Here is a 21,327-nt window from a genome sequence, read left to right as displayed (position 1 = left end):
GAAATGTTAAAGGAAATTAGGGACGCAAACAAACTGGGCAACACAATAATAATGGGTGATTTCAATTACCCCGATATTGACTGGGTAAATGTAACATTGAGGCATGCTATGGAGGTAAAATTCCTTCATGAAATCAAGGGCTGCATTATGGAGCAGCTGGTACAGGAGCCGACGAGAGAAGGAAAAATTCTAGACCTAGTCCTTAGTAGATCGCATGATCTGGTGCGGGAGGTAATGGTGCTGGGGCAGCTTGATAACAGTGATCATAATATGATCGGATTTGATATTAGCTTTGAAGTATATATAGGAAATCAAATACGTTAGCGTTTAACTTTAAAAAAGGAGACTATGATAAAATGATAAGAACAATGAAAAAAAAAAACCTTAGAGGAGCAGCTGCAAGGGTCAAAAATTTACATCAGGCGTGGATGCTGTTCAAAAACACCATCCTGGAAGCCCAAACGACAGCTGGCATGGTTAAAAAGTGAGGCGAAGGAAGCTATTACAGCTAAAAGAAAATCCTTCAGAAAATGGAAGAAGGAACCGACTGAAAATAATAAGAAACAGCATAAGGAATGTCAAGTCAAATGCAAAGCGCTGATAAGGAAGGCTAAGAGGGACTTCGAAAAAAAGATTGCGTTGGAGGCAAAAACATATAGTAAAAAACTTTTTAGGTATATTAAAAGCAGGAAGTCGGCAAAAGAATTAGTTGGATCGCTAGATGACCAAGGAGTAAAAGGTTGATCAGGGAAGACAAAGCCATAGCAGAGAGATTAAATGAATTCTTTGCTTCGGTCTTCACCGAGGATGATTTGGGTAGGATACCGGTGCAAGAAATGGTATTCAAAGCTGACGAGTTGGAGAAACTTAATGAATTCTCTGTAAACCTGGAGGATGTAATGGGGCAGTTCTACAAACTGAAGAGTAGCAAATCTCCTGGACCGGATGGTATTCATCCCAGAGTACTGATAGAACTGAAAAATGAACTTGTGGAGTTATTGTTAGTAATATGTAATTTATCCTTAAAATCAAGCAGGTACTGCAAGATTGGAGGGTTGCCAATGTGACGCCCCAGGACTTAGATCCTCATGTTTATTTACGAAGTTTAGATTTGCCTCGGCTCTCTACAAGTCAAGTTTTAGAACGTAATGTGCCCATAGGAATTGATGAGGTTGTTTGGGCTGTGAGTCAGAGTGCGCTTCATAAGGTCCCAGGTCCAGATGGTTATAGAGCGGAATTTTATAAATTAGTGATATCTGACATTCAAACGATTTTGGCTCAACTATTCAATGGACTAATAGAGAGTCAGTGATTGCCTGATTCATTGAATTTGGCGGATATTGTAGTGTTTCTCAAACCTGGGAAAGATCCGGGATCCCCTGAGTCCTAAAGACCCATTTCGTTGATTGGATATGAAGCAAAATTGTTGGCTGGTATTTTGGCAAATCGGTTTGCGCGTGTGTTACCTTCGGTGATTGCGGAGCCGCAGGTAGGGTTTATACGTGGGAGACAGGTGGTTAAGAATGTTAGAACTATTTTGGCCACAATGGAGAAGGTTAAGGAATTACAAATCCCTTTGCTTTTTGTTAGTTTTGATGCGGAAAAGGTCTTTGATAGGGTGACATGGCCTTTTTTGTTTGCAGTGTTATGTCAGTATGGTATAACGGGATATTTTGCGCAGGCTATTCAGACACTTTATGCTACTCCTTTGGCTAGAGTCATGGTTTTTCCTATACTGCAAGGTACGCGACAGGGGTGTCCATTATCACCGTTGTTGTTTGCTCTTACATTGGATCCATTGATTCGAGAAATTCAGCATAATTCGGATATTAAAGGTATTCAGCTGGGGCGATATGAGTTTAAGATTTCAGCCTTTGCTGATGATCTGTTAGTGCATTTGACTTCGCCACAGAATTCTCTGATAGCACTATTGGAAAGTTTTAGAGAATACGGTTCGTTTTCGGGATTTCGACTGAATATGCAAAAGTCGGAGGGTTTGCCGACTAGTTCGGAGGTTCGCACTAATTGGGAGGGAGAGTTTTCTTTAAAGTGGGCCCCGGGGTTTTTCCAGTACTTGGGTATACTGTTACCTAGTGATCTTAAGACTTTATATAGAATAAATGTTGATTTTTTGTTGCGGGTTACTAAACAGCAACTTGTTGTTTGGCATATGTTACCGCTCCCGCTTAGTGGCAGAATTAATCTGTTCTGCATGATTATATTTCCGCGTTGGTTGTATGTCTTACGACACTTGCCTCTTTGTTTGTTGAAAAATGATTTGCGTAAATTAAGGAGACTTCTCACTCATTTTTGTTGGGCAGGTAGGAAGCCTAAGATTCCTTTGGAGTACTTGTTTGGTTCTTGGAGGACAGGGGGTTTAGGTTTACCTAACTTACGATTGTATAATATGGCCTGCTTGTTACGACATTTGGCTGATTGGATCTTAGGAACAGAACGTAGGAAAGAATTTTGGTTAGTTTGGGAACCGTATGTAATGTCTTTGTCCTCAAGAGTTTGCAGTCTTTTATTGAATCATATCTCCATATGATTCTCTATAGTTTTGAGTAGGTATCGATGGGGGCGGGGGTTGGTAGAGGGAGGGAGGGAGGGAGGGAGGGAAGGATTTAGTTGGGGGGTGGGGTATTTTAGTGGTTTGGGGGGGGGAGGGGGAAAAGGGGGGGTTGGGGGTGGTACATGTTTTAATATGTTTTCGGATGGATAATGTAAGATGAAATGATTTTCCTAGATTCGGTTAATTCCAAAATGTTCTGGATCATTAGAATTAACCAATGGTTGCTTTTGTTTTTGATTTTATGGATTCATTTGTTAGTTTTGGCTTGAATTTAGTAATTTTCTGGTTTGTTTTTGTTTGCTGTGTATTATGTATTTGTTTTGTTATAATGGTTGTGTTTTTACTTTACTGCTTATTTATGCATTGCATTTTGAACATTTAATAAAGCAATATTTATTAAAATAAATAAATAAATAAAAAGTTCCAAAGGTGATCCGGGAAATTATAGACCAGTGAGCCTGACTGATGTCGGTGCTGGGTAAAATGGTAGAGACTATTATAAAGAACAAATTGACAGAGCATATTCAAAAGCATGGATTAATGAGACAAAGTCAACATGGATTTAGTGAAGGGAAATCTTGCCTCACCAATCTACTACATTTCTTTGAAGGGATGAACAAACATGTGGATAAAGGGGAGCCGGTTGATATTGTGTATCTGGATTTTCAGAAGGCGTTTGACAAAGTACCTCATGAAAGACTCCAGAGGAAACTGGAGAGCCATGAGATAGGAGGTTGTGTTCTATTGTGGATTAAAAACTGGTTAAATGATAGAAAACAGAGAGTAGGGTTAAATGGTCAGTATTCTTAATGGAGAAAGGTAGTTAGTGGGGTTCCCTAGGGGTCTGTGCTGGGACTGCTGCTTTTTAACATATTTATAAATGACCTAGAGATGGGAGTAACTAGTGAGGTAATTAAATTTGCTGATGACACAAAGTTATTCAAAGTCGTTAAATCGCAGGAGGATTGTGAAAAATTACAAGAGGACCTTACGAGACTGGGCGTCTAAATGGCAGATGACATTTAATGTGAGCAAGTGCAAAGTGATGCATGTGGGAAAGAGGAACCCGAATTATAGCTACGTCATGCAAGGTTCCACGTTAGGAGTCATGGACCATGAAAGGGATCTAGGTGTCGTCATTGATGATACGTTGAAACCTTCTGCTCAGTGTGCTGCTGTGGCTAAGAAAGCAAATAGAATGTTAGGTATTATTAGGAAAGGAATGGAAAACAAAAATGAGGATGTTATAATGCCTTTGCATCGTCAAGGTTGGTAGATGATATTCCCATTTTTAATTTATCACAGTACAATCTTACACAAATAGAGAATAACATATTGAGAAGAGGTCTCTCTTTTGCTCCTACATGCAATTATGATGAATTACAGACATGCATTGATTTATTCAAATTCCAGAGGAAATTACAAATTAAACATTTCTTCTCAGTGAATAATGCTGCCCATATTGATATGTCCGTGGTTAAAAAACCATCAAAATGGGTTCCACTTTCCATGAAGTGGTACTCAGAGATATTTCCAAATTAGAAAAGAGTAGGGCCAGAACTCCCTATAAAAATTTGACAAGGGAAGAAAATATGGCTTTACAATCTCTTGCTTCTAATAGGGACATAGTAATCAAACCGGCTAATAAAGGAGGGGGTTTAGTGGTTATGGACAGATCGTCATACATTGCCGAGATTATGCGGCAATTAAATGACACCAACTTCTATATCCAGCTCCAGCAAGATCCTACAGAATCCCTAAAAAAAGAGATAATTGAGATAGTAGAATATGCCGGTAAGATGGGTTTTCTTACACCTAAGGAACAACAGTTTTTGATAACAGACCATCCCACCATCCCCACGATTTATATTCTACCTAAGATTCACAAGAATATAGAAAATCCCCCAGGTCGCCCTATCGTCTCAGGAAATGGTTCTGTTCTAGAACCGTTATCTATTTTTACGGATTACTTTTTGAGACCATATATCCCCTGTATAAAATCTTATATACGTGATACGGCAGATTTTATTAATATTCTTCAAGAATATGATGGTGATTTGGAGGGATCAATTTTGGTCACCTTAGACATAGAGTCGTTGTACACAAATATCCCACAACTCGAAGCACTGGCCATTATAGAAGAAATTTTACGCGATAGACAAACCAACACTAGAATTCCTAATCGTTTCATTTTGGCCATGGCTACCCTAGCACTTACTAAAAATTATTTTGCCTTTAATGAAAATTTCTATTTACAGGTGAAAGGCACTGCAATGGGGGCCACTATGGCACCTGATATAGCTAACCTCTATGTTGCTAAGTTTGAAAAGTTGTTCCTTGAAGATCACCCTTACAAACAAGAGATCAAGCTATATAAACGCTACATCGATGATATTTTTGTTTTATGGAAAGGTAATATTGAATCTTTGAAAGAATTCCATGTTTGGCTAAATAATCTTGATGCAAATCTCAAGTTTAAAATGCAGTTTGACATGGAAAGGATTCCTTTCCTGGATGTGTGGGTCATAAAAGATAAATATTGGTTGACCACCTCATTGTATAAGAAGCCAACTGACAAAAACTGTTATTTGCACTACACTAGTTACCACAATCGTGCATTAAAAGATAATCTTCCCCTTTGCCAATTTTTAAGACTTAAAAGAGTATGTGCTGACCCAGAGGACTTCTTTAAACAATCCAGACTTCTCTCTGATAGATTTATCCAGAGGGGTTACCCTAGAAAATGCATTGAAAAGGGTTTTTACAGAGCATGCAACAGCATTAGAGAAGATTTGTTAAAAACTGGTACGAAGACCAAGGAGACACCTGATATTGTCTGTACTTTCCGTTTTTCATCACTTGGCCATCATTTTGAGAAAATTGTCAAAAAACACTGGCACATAGTGCAGACGCATCCTTGTTTTAGTGACATTTCACCTACGATTGCTTTCTCTAAAAATCCAAATTTGAGAGACCATTTAGTCCCATCAGCTCTCCCTATTCAGGATAAATCGGTAGAGATCAAGACAGGTCATAAACCTTGCAACTCCTGTTCAGTTTGCGCCCATTCATTGACTCTTGATGAATTCGTTCATCCAACCACTAGCATTCGTTATAAACTTAATTTTAACAGTAACTGTAAGACACAGAATGTGATATATATTATTTTGTGTCCATGCGGATTGTTATATGTTGGTAAAACTAGTAGGATGATAAAGGTCCGCATTATAGAACATCGCAGTTGTATTAAAAGACAAATTCAATCGGCTCCCCTTGTGGAACATTGGATACAAGCTGAACATACCTGTGACGATTTAAAATTCTTTGTTTTTAGAACCTTTAAGAAAGGATGGCGTGGTGGTGATTTAGATAAAACACTGTTGAGAGCTGAACAACGTATTATTTATCAATTAGGTTCAGTGTTTTCAAAAGGGCTAAATAAGGATTTGGAATTAGTTCATTTTCTATGATTACTATTTTATTGATCACCCTGATTCTGACGTACAGATTTTTACTTCCCCTTTTTACCTTTTTCTCTTTTTTCCCGTTTATCATTTTGATTTCCATCTTTTTTCCATATCGGTTGCTGGTTTCATTATTATTATTATCACGTTCCAATATTTTTATTTTTTCATAAACATTTTTGACAATATATCAGATTGTCATATTCATATCTTTATAATTATTATTCTTTTCACAATTTTTTACAATTGCTACAATATGTTGGATTATCTTTTTATACATTATATTTTTATATACATTATCATTAATATTTATATTCTCATATAATACTTTTCTTATTTAAATTTTTTTATTACCTTTCATTATTATTTTCATTTTTCATATTCTTACATATTGACTATTTATTATTCCGTTTTGCCGTCTATAATACCATCATATATTTATAATTATATTTATTTATAATTTTATGCAGACATCCGTCTTAGCTAGTCTCTATTATGCTTGTGATTTGAACACCATATTTACTCCTCTTCTATCCCTCTCCATATGGACAAGTAGCTTTCTGTCTGTACGCTTAGTATGTGTTTCTCTAGCGTCTTTTTGTTCCTAGTTAACTAGAACTTTCGCTCTGATGAGCTCCGCATACGTCACTAATTGTTTGGAACGGTTGGTTACGTCATTAATTATTTTGAATGGATGGCCACGCCACGTTATTTCCTTTTAAATTACAGCGGTTCTAGCTGTTCTAGTTTTTCGCTAGCATACACGCTTATGTCCGCCATTAGACAGCATCAGCGGTAAGTTCTTCAGATATTTGGATCTTCCATAGTATTCGGATAAGTGTATGTTGAGAACATGATATTTACAAGCACTCGCATTTTCATTGTTCATATTTACAGGATAGCTGTTAACTACTCCTAGACCTAGTATATTTCTGTAACGGCCCTAAGTTTCATTCGAGCAGGTAGTTGCAGTGGTTTTTTTCTCCGTTTTTTTTCTCCGATTTCTTTCATTTTTTGCATAGTTGATTTTCTCCTTAATAAATTTATGTTTTTTTTGCATAACATGTCAGTATTTATATTCCATATTCATTTTTCAGTATCTGGCTTAGATTTGTGGTTATATCACGTATACGGCGTTTCACTTGCACAATTTAAGTTTGCTCTTCCATTTTTTGGCGAATGAGAGCTACGGGCATTAGTTGTATTGTAGCATCGCATTATACATGCTCCCGCTGGTGAGCTTTATGCACGCTACCGCGGGTGGAAGCTATGGATGTTGAATGGCTTGTGGTGTCGTGTTTCATGCGCTCTTGATGGTTATTTTCATTTTTTCATTTTTGCTTTTTGTTTTTATATCATGCATATTACTGCCGGTTGCGTCCATTGTTTTCGTTCTTTTTCATGGCGTTACGTGATTGATGTGTATATGGTTCATTACTTCTGGTTCCTTTTGTTGGTTACTTTTATATGTCATTTTTTCAGGATTTTTTTCGCTGATTTATTTAGCATTACATTCATGATGCAAGATCATTTTTAATTCCTTTTTTGTGTCATCATTTTTTTGGGGGTCTTAATCTGTTTATCTTTAGATCTTTTCAGGAGTTATTTCTTTATTTTTATTTTTCTTATTTCCATTTTTATTATTTTTTCTGATCCGGTGAGGTTCATGGTTTTCATATCATTATGTGTTTATATTCATACCATCTTTTTTGCATATGTCTATGTCCAAAAGGTTAGGCAACATCATTAACATCTTTTAACCATGACATTCTCTAGTATATTTTGGTATACGTGTATATATACATATTTTCATTATCCTTTTCTATATTCATTTTTACTATTTGTTTTTCAAATGCCTGCAGAACAATATATGTTCAACCATCCATATTTCGATTCTTTTTCTTTTGTTCTGCAGTATTTTGTTTTTGTTTCATGAATATCTTGGAGGTGTACCTGTAAACGTCAGATTCAGGGTAGGTCATAATGTTACATTTCACATTTTTATATATCTGTTTTTTGATGGCTTCAGTGGTGTTATGTTCATTAATATTTTCATTAATATGTTTTTATTCATATGTTTAATTTAATATGTATATTGTGGTCATGATTGGTTAGGAGTCTTAGTTCCTCTTTCAGATCCGTTTTGCACATTTTTATTTCCTCTTTCAGATCAGCTCTGCACATGTTGCCAACTGTCTGTGTTTGCTGGCTATGTTATTCCATAATATTCCAAACTAGTAAAAAAGGCCCGTTTCTGACACAAATGAAACGGGCGCTAGCAAGGTTTTCCTTGGAGTGTGTATGTTTGGGAGAGTGTATGTGAGAGTGACTGTTTGAGAGTCAGAGTGAAAGTGTGAGTGTGTGAGAGAGAGTGAGTCTGGGTGTGAGTGTGTTTGTGAGAGAGTGTGTGTGAGAATGAGAGTGTGTGCAAGTCTGTATGTGAGACACAGTGTGAGAGAGTGTGTGTGTGTGGGCAAGAGAGAGAGTGTGTGTGTGAGACACAGATTCTCTGTGAGAGTGAGTGTATGACACCAAGCGAGTGTGTGTGTGAGCCGTGCCCTCCCAATCCATTGCCATCTGTCCCCTGCCCCCTCCATTCATCCTTTTCCAGCAATTCCCCTCTGTCCCTGAGTCGTGCCCTCCCAATCCATGGCCATCCATGTTTGTCTGTCACCTGCCCCCTCCATTCATCCCTATCCAGCATTTCCCCTCTCTGCCTGAGGCCTGCCCTGCAATCCATATCCATCCATGCCCATCTGTGCCCTCCATTCATCCCTATGCAGCAATTCCCCTCTCCCTGAGTCCTGCCCTTCCAATCCATGCTCCTCTGTCACCTGGCCCCTCCATTTTTCCCTATCCAGCATTTCCCCTCTCTGCCTGAGGCCTGCTCTGCAATCCATATCCATCCATGCCCATCTGTCCCCTCCATTCATCCCTATCCAGCAATTCCCCTCTCCCTGAGTCCTGCCCTTCCAATCCATGCCCATCCATGCTCATCTGTCAACTGGCCCCTCCATTTTTTCCTATCCAGCATTTCCCCTCTCTGCCTGAGGCCTGCTGTGCAATCCATATCCATCCATGCCCATCTGTCCCCTCCATTCATCCCTATCCAGCAATTCCCCTCTCCCTGAGTCCTGCCCTTCCAATCCATGCCCATCCATGCTCCTCTGTCACCTGGCCCCTCCATTTTTCCCTATCCTGCATTTCCCCTCTATGCCTGAGGCCTGCTGTGCAATCCATATCCATCCATGCCCATCTGTCCCATCCATTCATCCCTATCCAGCAATTCCCCTCTCCCTGTGTCCTGCCCCTTCCAATCCATGCCCATCCATGCTCATCTGTCACCTGGCCCCTCCATTTTTCCCTATCCAGCAATTTCCCTCTCTCCCTGAGTCCTGCCCTCCCAATCCATGCCCCTCTTTCCCCTGCCCCCTCCATTCATCCATTTCTAGTAATTCCCCTCTCTCCCTGTGCCCTGCCCTCCTAATCCATACCCATCCATGCTCCTCTGTCCCCTGCCGCCTCCATTCATCCTTTTCCAGCAATTCCCCTCTGTCCCTGAGTCGTGCCCTCCCAATCCATGCCCATCCATGCTCCTCTGTCCCCTGCCGCCTCCATTCATCCTTTTCCAGCAAGTCCCCTCTTGCCCTTCCATGACCCCCCCCTCGCATCCATGCTACTCTCTCTCCCATGTCCCAGCCTGGCCCGCCCTCTTTTCCCCCCCCCCCCTTCGCATCCATGCTACTCTCTCTCCCATGTCCCAGCCTGGCCCGCCCTCTTTTCCCCCCCCCCCCCCTTCGCATCCATGCCTCGCATCCATGCCCCCCCTTCGCATCCATGCATCCCCCCCCGTTCGCATCCATGCTTCCTTTTTTTTTTTTCTTCTTCGTTTTAACTTTACCTCCGTGGCGGTTCGTGCAGCGAAGCGTCAGGGAAGGAGGCGGCGCTCCCGACGTCTAGCTTTACGTCGGGAGCGCCGCCTCCTTCCCTGACGCTTCGCTTCCCGATTTGTTTGGTTTGAGGCGAGGGCGGGGCAGAGACGGCTGGCTGGCTTGAAGGCTTCACTGGGAGTGACGTCAGATGGCTTCAAGGCTTCAGCTTGAAGCTTCCGGCTTCAAACTTCCGGCTTCACAGAACGTTGTCTTCAGAACGTTCACGGTGCGTTTTATTATATTAGATGATGTTACATAATTGTATCATATTCATGTAGTGTAAGGAGGTGTCTCTTATTATATATTAGTACTGTCATTGTTCTTTTTAGTATATAATCTATATTTTATGTGGCACAATTTTTCTATTGTATGGTCCTGATATTTTTAGTATGTGTGTCCATATGTTATGGCATTTTATTGATATTGATATTTTTTGGATTCACTGTTTATCCGAACTCGTTTTTAACCTTTATTTTCGAAGTTTTATTTTGGAACATTTGTACTTTTATATTTAAGTTGTATATATGTTAATTTATTTGTTCTGTTTATTTTAGACCCCTGAGGAAGGCCTGTTGGCCGAAACACGGACCGTGTAGGGTCCCATTAAACTTTTCTGGCGCTCTTACTCCCTTGGTTTTTGGTCTGTTTTGGTTTATCTTCCGCCATTTTTTATGGATAGATGTGAAGCATCTGTTTACGCTTTCCAAAAATAGTAGGACTAGGGGGCATGCGATGAAGCTACAATATAGTAAATTTAAAACAAATCGGAGAAAATATTTCTTCACTCAACTCGTTGCCAGAGAATGTGGTAAAGGCAGTTAGCTTAGCGGAATTTTAAAAAGGTTTGGACGACTTCCTAATGAAAAAGTCCATAGACCATTATTAAACGGACTTGGGGAGAATCCACTATTTCTGGAATTAGCAGTATAGAATGTTTTGTACTTTTTTGGGATCTTGACAGGTATTTGTGACCTGGATTTGCCACTGTTGGAAACAGGATGCTGGGCTTGATGGACCTTTGGTCTTTCCCAGTATGGCAATATTTATGTACTTATGTAAGAAAAGCTATACTGAGTCAGACCAATGGTCCATCTAACCCAGTATCCTGCTTCCAACAGTGGCCATTCCAGGTCACAAGTACCTGGCAGAATCCCAAAGAGTAACAAGGTTCCATGCTACAAAATCCCAGGGATAAGTAGTAACTTTCCTCATGTCTATCTTAATAGCAGATTATGGTCTATTTCTCCAGGAACTTGTCCAAACTTTTTTAAAACCCAGATACAGTAATTGCTGGTACCGCATCATCTGGCAATGAGTTCCAGAGCTTAACTATTCATTAAATAAAAAAACATATTTTCTACTAATTGTTTTAAAAGTATTTACTATGTAAGTTCATAGTGTTTCTCCTAGTCCTTGTACTTTTTAAAGACTAAACAATCAATTTACATTTACCTATTCTAGTCCACTCAGGATTTTATAGACCTCTATCATAATCCACCCCCCCAGCAATCTTTTTTCCAAGCTGAAGAACCCTAATCAGAGAAAGTTTTTCTTTGCTCAACATGTAATTAAACTCTGGAATTCGTTGCCAGAGAATGTGGTAAAGGCGGTAAGCTTAGCAGAGTTTAAAAAAGGTTTGGACGGCTTCCTAAAGGAAAAGTCTATAGACCGTTATTAAATGGACTTGGGGAAAATCCACTATTTCTGGGATAAGCAGTATAAAATGTTTTGTACATTTTTGGGATCTTGCCAGGTATTTGTGACCTGGGTTGGCCACTGTTGGAAATAGGATACTGGGCTCGATGGACCTTTGGTCTTTCCCAGTATGGCAATACTTATGTACTCTTTAAGCCTTTCCTCATATGAGAAGAGTTGCATCCCTTTAATCATGTTGGTTGCCCTGATTTGAACCTTTTCTAATTCCACTATATCTTTTTTGAGATACAGCAACCAGAATTACACACAATACTTAAGATGAGGTGACACCATGGAGCAATACAGAAGCATTATAATATAATTCATTTTTTATCCATTTCTTAATAATTCCTGGTATTCTATTTACATTTTTGACCACCACCACACTTAGTAGAAGATTTCAACGCAAGAACTGGTTGTAAAAGTTTTTGGCATCTTGCGAGCCGGTTGTTCTGGGAGTGCGAGTCGGCTTACCTCTCCTCCCCCCCCTCATTGCTGCAGGGTCACAGACTCCCAGCGCATACCTGAAGGCACCATCTCTAGTGGTCTAGTGGAGTGTTATGGGGCAGGAAACATCCCCAGTTTTTCCTGCCCGCTGCCGGCGCTGACCCTCCTGCAGCCGCATCGCTCTTTAAAAATGGCTGCTGAGACTTCCAGGGGTGGCCTCACGAGACATTCGCTGAAGTCTTGTGAGGCTGCCCTTATAAGTCTCGGCAGCCATTTTAAAGAAGATGCAGCTTCAGGAGGGTCAGTGCCGGCAGCAGGCAGGAAAGACTGGGGATCTTTCCTGTCCAGAAGAATCCATTAGACCACCAGGGACACTGCCTTCAGGTATGCGCTGGGAGTGGGACCCTTCGGCTCGGGGGAGCAGGGAGGAGGTCTGTAATAGGTAGGTGAGTTGGGGTGCAGAAGATACTGTAAAAAAAAGTTACATTTTTAAAAATGCCACAGGCTTGTGCATAGGGATGTACACAGAAGAAGTATAATAAGGGAATAACTTTTCATAGGTAATTTGTTATAAATCATAACCAGTGTGTCATTTGGAGGGGCTGGTTATAGGGAAAAATAACCCTGTTATTGGTGCAGAGTTTTTTTTCTCCTGGTACATAAATACATAAGTATTACCATACTGGGACAGACCAAAGGTCCATCAAGCCCAGCATCCTGTTTCCAACAGTGGCCAATCCAGGTCACGAATACCTGGCAAGATCCAGGTAAAGGGCTTCTAAAACAGGCATCATGTTATGGGGATCAGGTGCTCAATGTTCAGAGTTTCTATCTATTTATTTACTTATTTATGGCATTTTATCCCACATTAAACATGAATTACATTGGAACCTGGGAGCATTTAAAAATTTTTTCCCAGAAAGAGTAATGCATTGCCCCCCCAGGCTCTCTCCCTGGGTATTGCCAGCTCTGCAATTTGAGGGGGGGGGGGGGCGCAGAGCCTGTTGTTAAAAATTTACCAGCACTCCACTGCATGTGCTAAATGATAAGACGCCCACAGGAATATAATGGGCTTCTTATAATTTAATGCATGTTAATCATTAGAGTACCTTAGTAAAAGGACCCCTTAGTGAACAACTAGTGGCCAAAGGAAAGCCCCATTATAACATGATATCACTCACCGGTTTGGTTGGAAATCTCTCCCTCAGGGCAGGGAATACAGTCATAGCAGCAGACATCTTCTCCTTTCCTGATTAATTTTCTGAAACCAGGACTACAGCTCTGGCTGCATTTAGACTGTGGAGGTATCTAAATATTGAGAAAAAAAAAACCTTAGTTATCTTGATAAAAACAGCTATGATATGTCATTGTCTATGCTAGCATTTTTTTAAAGCCTTTTGGGGGGTCATTTAGGAAAGCTTTTTGCAGCAGTGTGTACAGGAAACATTTTGATTTGGCCATGTTTGGATGCCTTCATTTGGATCTGTTCAAGTCAATAGGATAAGCAATTTTGCACTGTAACAGTGAAATATTCCATACATTTTTAATGACATTTGCTTAAAAGCTTGGTGACAGGGGACATTAGAGAACCAGTGAGAGTAATTGCTGCTTAGCTCTTTCCTCTTCCACTGCATTTTATATTTACATATACCTAATTTGGCAACACTATGACATAGTTGCTCTCACTGTAGCTGAATCTTCCTCTGACAGTAGTGCTTGCACTTGGAGTCCAGAGATCCCCACTGGATAAGAGGCCTTTATGGTGGCTGGGCGTGAACATGGGACTCCTAACACACCTCTTAATGAGCGTGTGAGAATTTCCCAGTACTGAATCAAGTGTTCCTAACAGCGGCTTGAAGCCTGGCAGTCAGCTTTCTTTATGTAACAACTAGTGGAACCATGCCCGTTTCCTCAACAATGAAACGGGCCCTAGAAAGGCTGTCATGTAAGCTTTTTTTTTCTCTCTCCCCTGCCCTCCCCTCCACGTCCAGTGATTCTTCCCTCCCCTCCCCTTGATGTCCAGCGATTCTCCTCCGCCTTCCCATCCGTGTCCCGTGATTCTCTCTACTGTCCTCCCATCCCATCCATGTCCATCAATTCTCCTCTGCCCTGCCTTCCTCCCTCCCTCCCCTCGATGTCCCACAATTCTCTCCTCCCCTCAATTTGTACCTGAACGTTCTCTGGCTGGCTGGCTCTGGCTTCTGTTCCGTTCGTAACATCTCTCCTGACGTCAGCTCGCCTCCAGCGTTCCCTTCCCTCTTACTGTTCTGCCCTCTGACGTCATTACGGCTTGACACGAGGGTGGGACAATGAGGGGGAATGGAACACTGGAGGCTGGCTGATGTCAAGAGACTTTATGAGTGGCCTAGTGGTTAGGGTGGTGGACTTTGGGCCTGGGGAACTGAAGAACTGAGTTTGATTCCTGGCACAGGCAGCTCCTTGTGACTCTGGGCAAGTCACTTAACCCTCCATTGCCTGCCGCATTGAGCCTGCCATGAGTGGGAAAGTGCAGAGTACAAATGTAACAAAAATAAATAAATCATTGATCAGACTCTCCTACTGTTTAAATACTTTTGAGCATCAGTCCCTATGTTGCCAAAAATGAATGGCATAAATGATGATGTAGCTCATTCAGGACCCCAATCATTCAGTTCACTGAAAGGGATATGAATTAAAAATGAACTCATCAAGGTGCATCAACATGAATTTACATTGCTACTGGGCAATTGACTTCACTTCATGGTCTCTGGGCAACAGAAGGCCAGAGGCAAGTAACCTTGGTATCTTCATGCAACTTCTGGGGCTATTTTGTCTCTTTCCTGGTACTTTGGATTATTCTTGCCACTGTTGGTGTAACTTTGCTCTTCTCTTAGGGCTTTGGGATGTTCATATTATTGTTATGGTGCACTTTGCAACTTTTTGGGGTCTTTCCATTTTTTTCACCTGTTGTGGTGTTTTAGAATGCCTGTACCACAATATGTGCCACTTTGACTGTCTTTGTGTAATGGGGTATTTTTTGACTGTATTTCAGGCTTATTTTCGAAAGTGATCACCGGCCATTTCCCGACATAAATCGGGAGATGGCTGGCGATCTCTCAAAAGCGGCGAAATCAGTATAATCGAAAGCTGCATTTTTGACAGCATAGCCGCTTTCCCGTCACCTCGCCAGTGAAAGTTCAAGGGGGCGTGTTGGCGGCTTAGCGAAGGTGGGACATGGGCGGGTATGGGCGTGGCTACCAGATGGCCGGCTTTTGCGGATAATGGAAAAAAAAGCGGTGTTAAGCAGTATTTCGCCGGGTTTACTTGGTCCTTTTATTTTCACGACCAAGCCTCAAAAAGGTGCCCTAACTGACGAGATGACCACTGGAGGGAATGGGGGATGGCCTCCCTGTAGTCCCCCAGTGGTCACCAACCCCCTCCTACACTAAAAAAATACAAATAAAAACCTTTTTTGCCAGCCTGTATGCCAGCCTCAAATGTCATACCCAGCTCACTGACAGCAGTATGCAAGTCCCTGGAGCAGTTTTTTAATGGGTGCAGTACACTTCAGGCAGGCAGACCCAGGCCCATCCCCCCTACCTGTTACACTTGTGGTGCTAAGTGTTGAGCCCTCCAAACCTCCCCAAAACCCACTGTACCTACATGTAGGTGCCCCCCTTCACCCATAAGGGCTGTGGTAATGGTGTAGAGTTGTGGGGAGTGGGTTTGGCGGGGATTTGAGGGGGTTCAGCACCCAAGGGAAGGGAGCTATGCACCTGGGAGGTTTTTTTGTATTTTTTTAAATTTTTAGAAGTGCCCCCTAGGGTGCCCGGTTGGTGTCCTGGCATGTCAGGGGGACCAGTGCACTACAAATGCTGGCTCCTCCCACGACCAAATGCCTTGGATTTTGCCGGGTTTGAGATGGCCAGCATTTTTTTCCATTATCGCTGAAAAACAAAACCGGCGATCTCAAACCCAGCGAATTCTGGCATTTGACCGGGCTAAACCGTATTATCGAAAGAAAAGATGGCCGGCCATCTTTTTCGATAATACAGTTCTGGCCAGCTGTAGCGCCGCCGCCACAATAGATTGCCGGTGAACTATTTGGCCGGCGACGTTCGATTATGCCCCTCTTTGTGTAATGGGGTATTCACATCACTCTTTGTGTCTGGGTGCTGTTCCCTCTGTTGCTGATGCCTGGCACAAATTTCATGTAAGTCTTATAAAACTTGAATAGAAAACACAACTGTTAGGGTTCAAAATTGACTTTAATGGAAAAAAATGGAATATGTGAATTCCTGTGCCCCAAATATGAATGAACACAAGAAAATGAACATTCATTTAAAATAAACCAAGCTGAAAAATGTTTCAGTGCATATTCTTGCTTGTTATAAGATTGTATGTTTTGCATGGAACCTTATGTGTGTAGAGCTACTATGTGGATAAATTTCTGTGACCTGTGTTAGGCAAAAATAAAAATATAAAAAGCAAATTTTAATAACTAATCTCCATAGTCTTTTCCACTTAGTTTTAAAAGCTTTGTACCACAGCATTAACGGATAGAATCTAACAACCACTGCAGGATCTAATTTAGTATTCCCACTCACCCACCCCTAGGACAACTCTTCATTTATAGTCAGTTATTGTAATTAGGGTAAAATGCAAGGAGTGCTCTTATAGAGTTTTAAATACATTTCATTACCATCTAAGAAGGAAACACTAAATAAATCATACAATATACTATATAAACTAAAAGACACTTTTATATTAGACTAATATCCTTAATACTGTAGCAAGTTTTAAATTATTGAAAAACTCAAAAACATTAAGATGGAGTCAGCAGTCCAGCAGCGAGAGGGGTGTTATCCAGTCTTTTGCATTGAGTGTAGCATGTATGATTATCTCCCAGTTGGCGAGATGTCATATGTGTGTGCCCGATGCAAAGAGCTACTAGCTCTTAGAGAACGTGTATGTTCTCTTGAGGCTAGAGTAGCAGACTTGGTGGAGCTGAGGGAGACAGAGAGGTATATAGAGGAGACCTACAGGGATGTTGTAGAGAAGTCCCACTTCCAGTCTAGTAGCCCTTGTGCTACCTTGGAGGAGGGAGGTCTCCTAGAAGGAGAGCATCACCCTGGTGAAGTAAGAAGTACTCCTGTAGCCAGGACCTGCCCACCAGGGGATGTACTATCCTCTCGCACAGAGGATATGTCTCCAAGTGCTGCCCAGGAGGGAAAGGTTAAGACAGCCGTTGTAGTTGGTGATTCGATCATTAGGCATATAGATAGCTGGGTGGCTGGTGGACGTGAGTTTCGCCTGGTGACTTGCCTGCCTGGTGCGAAGGTGGCGGACCTCACGCGTCACCTAGATGGGATTTTAGATAGTGCTGGGGAGGAGTCGGCTGTCTTGGTACATGTGGGTACCAATGACATAGGAAAATGTGGGAGAGAGGTTCTGGAAGCCAAATTTAGGCTCTTAGGTAGAAAGCTCAAATCCAGATCCTCTAGGGTAGCATTTTCTGAAATGCTACCTGTTCCACGCGCAGGGCCAAAGAGACAGGCAGAGCTCGGGAGTCTCAATGCGTGGATGAGACGATGGTGCAGGGAGGAGGGTTTTAGATTTGTTAGGAACTGGGCAACATTCTGGGGAAGGGGGGAGCCTATTCCGAAAGGATGGGCTCCACCCAGGGGTGTAGCCAGACACCCAATTTTGGGTGGGCCTGGGCCCAAGATGGGTGGGCAGAAGAACTCTACCTTGTCCCACAAATGATTTGGTCTCTCCCTCTCTTGCCTGCATGCCACATGGTATCTCAAACATCCCCCCTCCCCCGTATATTTTTTAAATAGCAGATTTTCACTTTCAGCAAGCAGCAACTAATACACACTGCTCATGTTGGCCCCACAGCCTTCCCTCCGATACAACTTCCTGTTTCTGCATAGGCAGGAATACATCAGAGGGAAGGCTATGGGGCCGATGCGAGCAGTATGTAACAGTCGCTGCTCACTGCAGGCAAAGATCTGCTATTTACAACGTATGCAGGAGGAACAGTTGTTGGGAGTTTTCGGCTGATGGGGCTTGGGAATCCCTGCCAGCCACATCATAGGTATGCTGCTACTGGGTGGGCCTGAGCCCAAAGTGGGTGGGCCTGGGCCCACCCAGGCCCACCCTTGCCTACGCCACTGGCTCCACCTTAACCAGGGTGCGACCAGGCTGCTGGCGACGGCATTTAAAAAGGAGATAGAGCAGCTTTTAAAGTAGAAATGGGGGGAAGGCCGACAGTCGCTCAAAAGCGCATGGTTCGGGATAAGGTATCTTGCAAGGATACCTCACAAACAGGGAAGGTAGGGTTTCTGGATAGTGAGGTTGCACAACAGACCGTGGTAGGCCAGGTGCCCTTAAATACAACTAAAGATCAGACAAAAGATGACAAATCAATAGTGTCAAGTACTAAGCATCATGCAAATAGGAACAACAAACATACTCTGAAATGTCTATATGCAAATGCTAGGAGTCTAAGAAATAAGATGGGAGAGTTGGAATATATTGCACTAAATGAAAAATTGGATATAATAGGCATTACTGAGACCTGGTGGAAGGAGGATAACCAGTGGGACACTGTCATACTGGGGTACAAAGTATATCGTAGTGATAGGGTGGACCGGACTGGTGGAGGGGTAGCATTGTATATTAGCGAGGGCCTTGACTCAGATAGATTACAAATTCAGCAGGACACAAATCACACCTTTGAATCATTGTGGTTTGAAATTCCATGTATAAAAGGGAAAAGAACGGTGATAGGAGTGTACTACCGTCCGCCTTGCCAGGATGAGCAGGTACACGTAGAAATTATAAAAGAAATCAGAGACGCAAACAAAATGGGCAATGTGATAATAATGGGTGATTTCAATTATCCAAATATAGACCGGGTAAATGTAACATCGGGACACGCTAGAGAGGTACAATTCCTACAGAAGGCGGGATGGGGGCGTGGCTACGAGATGGCCGGCTTCACCCAATAATGGAAAAAAGAAGGCCAGTCCTGACGAGCATTTTGCCGGCTTCACTTGGTCTAAAAGCCTCAAAAAGGTGCCCCAAATCATCAGATGACCACTGGAGGAAATCGGGGATCACCTCTCCATACCCCCTCAGTGGTCACCAACCCCCTCCCACCCAAAAAAAACCCCAAAAATTTGCCAGCCTGTATGCCAGCCTCAATCCAGCTCCATGACAGCATTATGCATGTCCCTGGAGCAGTTTAGGGGGTACTGCAGTGCACTTCAGGCAGGCGGACCCAGGCCTATCCCCCCTACCTGTTTCACTTGTCACCACAAGTAAAGGGGAGCTCTCCAAAACCCACCCGAAACTCACTGTACCCACATGTAGGTGCCCCCCTTCACCCATAAGGGTTATGGCAGTGGTGTACAGTTGTGGGGAGTGGGTTTTGGGGGGCTCAGCACCCAAGGGAAGGGAGCTATGTACCTGGGAGCAATTAGTGAAGTCCACTGCAGTGCCCCTAGGGTACCCGGTTGGTGTCCTGGCATGTGAGGGGGGCCAGTGCACTACGAATGCTGGCCCCTCCCACAGCCAAATGCCTTGGATTTGGCTGGGTTTGAGATGGCCGGCTTCGGTTTCGATTATCAGCAAAAACAGATGCAGGCCATCTCGAACCCGGCCAAATCCAAGGCATTTGGCCAGCTCCAACCGTATTATCGAAACAAAAGATGGTCGGCCATCTTTTTCGATAATACGGTTCGGGACCGCTCTTTGCGGTGCCAGCCACATAGATGGCCGCCCATATAGATGGCCGGCGTCATTTGATTATGCCCCTCTATATTACACCCTCCCTATCTCAGACAGCCTGAAAATTCTCGGAGTTACAATCAACCGAAACCTCACACTAGAGAGCCAAGTGAAAACTACAACGAAGAAAATGTTCTACTCAATGTGGAAACTCAAACGAGTGAAACCTTTTTTCCCGTGGGAAATATTTTGCAACTTGGTACAATCCATGGTACTAAGCCACGTGGAGGGGCATAATCGAACGCAAATGCCTATCTCCATGGGCGTTTATCTCCGAGAACGGGTCCGTGAAGGGGTGGGCTGAACCGTAGTTTTGAAAAAATGGACGTTTTTGAGCTGGGCGTTTGTTTTTTTTAGCGATAATGGAAACTAAAAACGCCCAGCTCAAAAACGTCCTAATCCGAGCCATTTGGTCGTGGGAGGGGCCAGGATTCGTAGTACACTGGCCCCCCTGATATGCCAGGACACCAACTGGGCACCCTAGGTCAGTGCGGTGGACTTCAGAAAAAGCTCCCACATGCATAGCTCCCTTACCATGGGTGCTGAGCTCCCAACCCACCTCCCCCAAAACCCACTACCCACAAATGTACAACACTACCATAGCACTTAGGGGTGAAGGGGGCACCTACATGTGGGTACAGTGGGTTTTGGAGGCCTCCCATTTACCAGCACAAGTGTTACAGGTGGGGGGGGGGGGAATGGGCCTGGGGCCACCTGGCTGAAGTGCACTGCGGTACCCACTAAAAGTGCTCCAGGGACCTGCATACATGCAGGCCTCTAGGACTTGTTGCTGCTGTATAACATTGGCACACCAGTTGACACCTGAAGACTAATCTCTCCGAAAACGTCCTTTATTGGAATAACCGCATTTACTCACAGTTAACTGCAGATCAGAGGTTGTGCCCCACTGGCAACGAGTCTCCCTGGTACTGAGATTAGCAGTAAGCCAGAGCTGGCAGAATGCTGTACAATGCCCTCTTTCAGCCACATTCAAGGTAAGAACTAAGTTCTCTAACGTGGCTAACACAGGAAAGGGAACTAAAACTGGCTTACAAAAATGGCCACTACCACATGGACTACAACAGGAAACACAACAGGGCACATTCTGACCCAGTAGGCAGGGGGAAAAGCACCATGGAAGAAGAGCCTACCAACTACCAACATCGTGAGACTGTAACACAAGCTAATGAAATCACGGAGCCCAATACCCTACACCCACCACAATGCAATGCTGATGTGACCTGTACTGCACCCGAGAGCCACATCTGACCCAGGGAAAGGCTGTGACAGGATCAAACACATTCTGCTGTCATGGAGGTGGGTACGGCATTTGAGGCTGGCATACAGGCTGGAAAAAAAGTTTTTAAATTGGGGGTTTTTTTGGTGGGAGGGGGTTAGTGACCACTGGGGGAGTCCGGGGAGGTCATCCCCGATTCCCTCC

The 21,327-nt window shown here is 43.0% G+C and overlaps 1 protein-coding gene across 1 annotated transcript in view; it reads right to left on the bottom strand.

Annotated features, from left to right (window-relative positions):
* LOC115458145 (vomeronasal type-2 receptor 26-like) overlaps window positions 1-21,327 on the bottom strand; it is a 46,803-nt gene that overhangs the window by 14,134 nt on the left and 11,342 nt on the right. Inside the window, exon 3 of the mRNA XM_030187997.1 lies at window positions 13,292-13,418. Coding sequence (XP_030043857.1) covers window positions 13,292-13,418 — 127 coding nt within the window. The remainder of the gene's footprint in view (window positions 1-13,291; window positions 13,419-21,327) is intronic.

This window comes from Microcaecilia unicolor, chromosome 14 (genome assembly GCF_901765095.1).
Source record: "Microcaecilia unicolor chromosome 14, aMicUni1.1, whole genome shotgun sequence".
Lineage (NCBI taxonomy): Eukaryota > Metazoa > Chordata > Amphibia > Gymnophiona > Siphonopidae > Microcaecilia > Microcaecilia unicolor.
The sequence above is the reverse complement of the archived record's forward strand: the minus strand, read 5'-3'. Positions and strand labels throughout refer to the sequence as shown.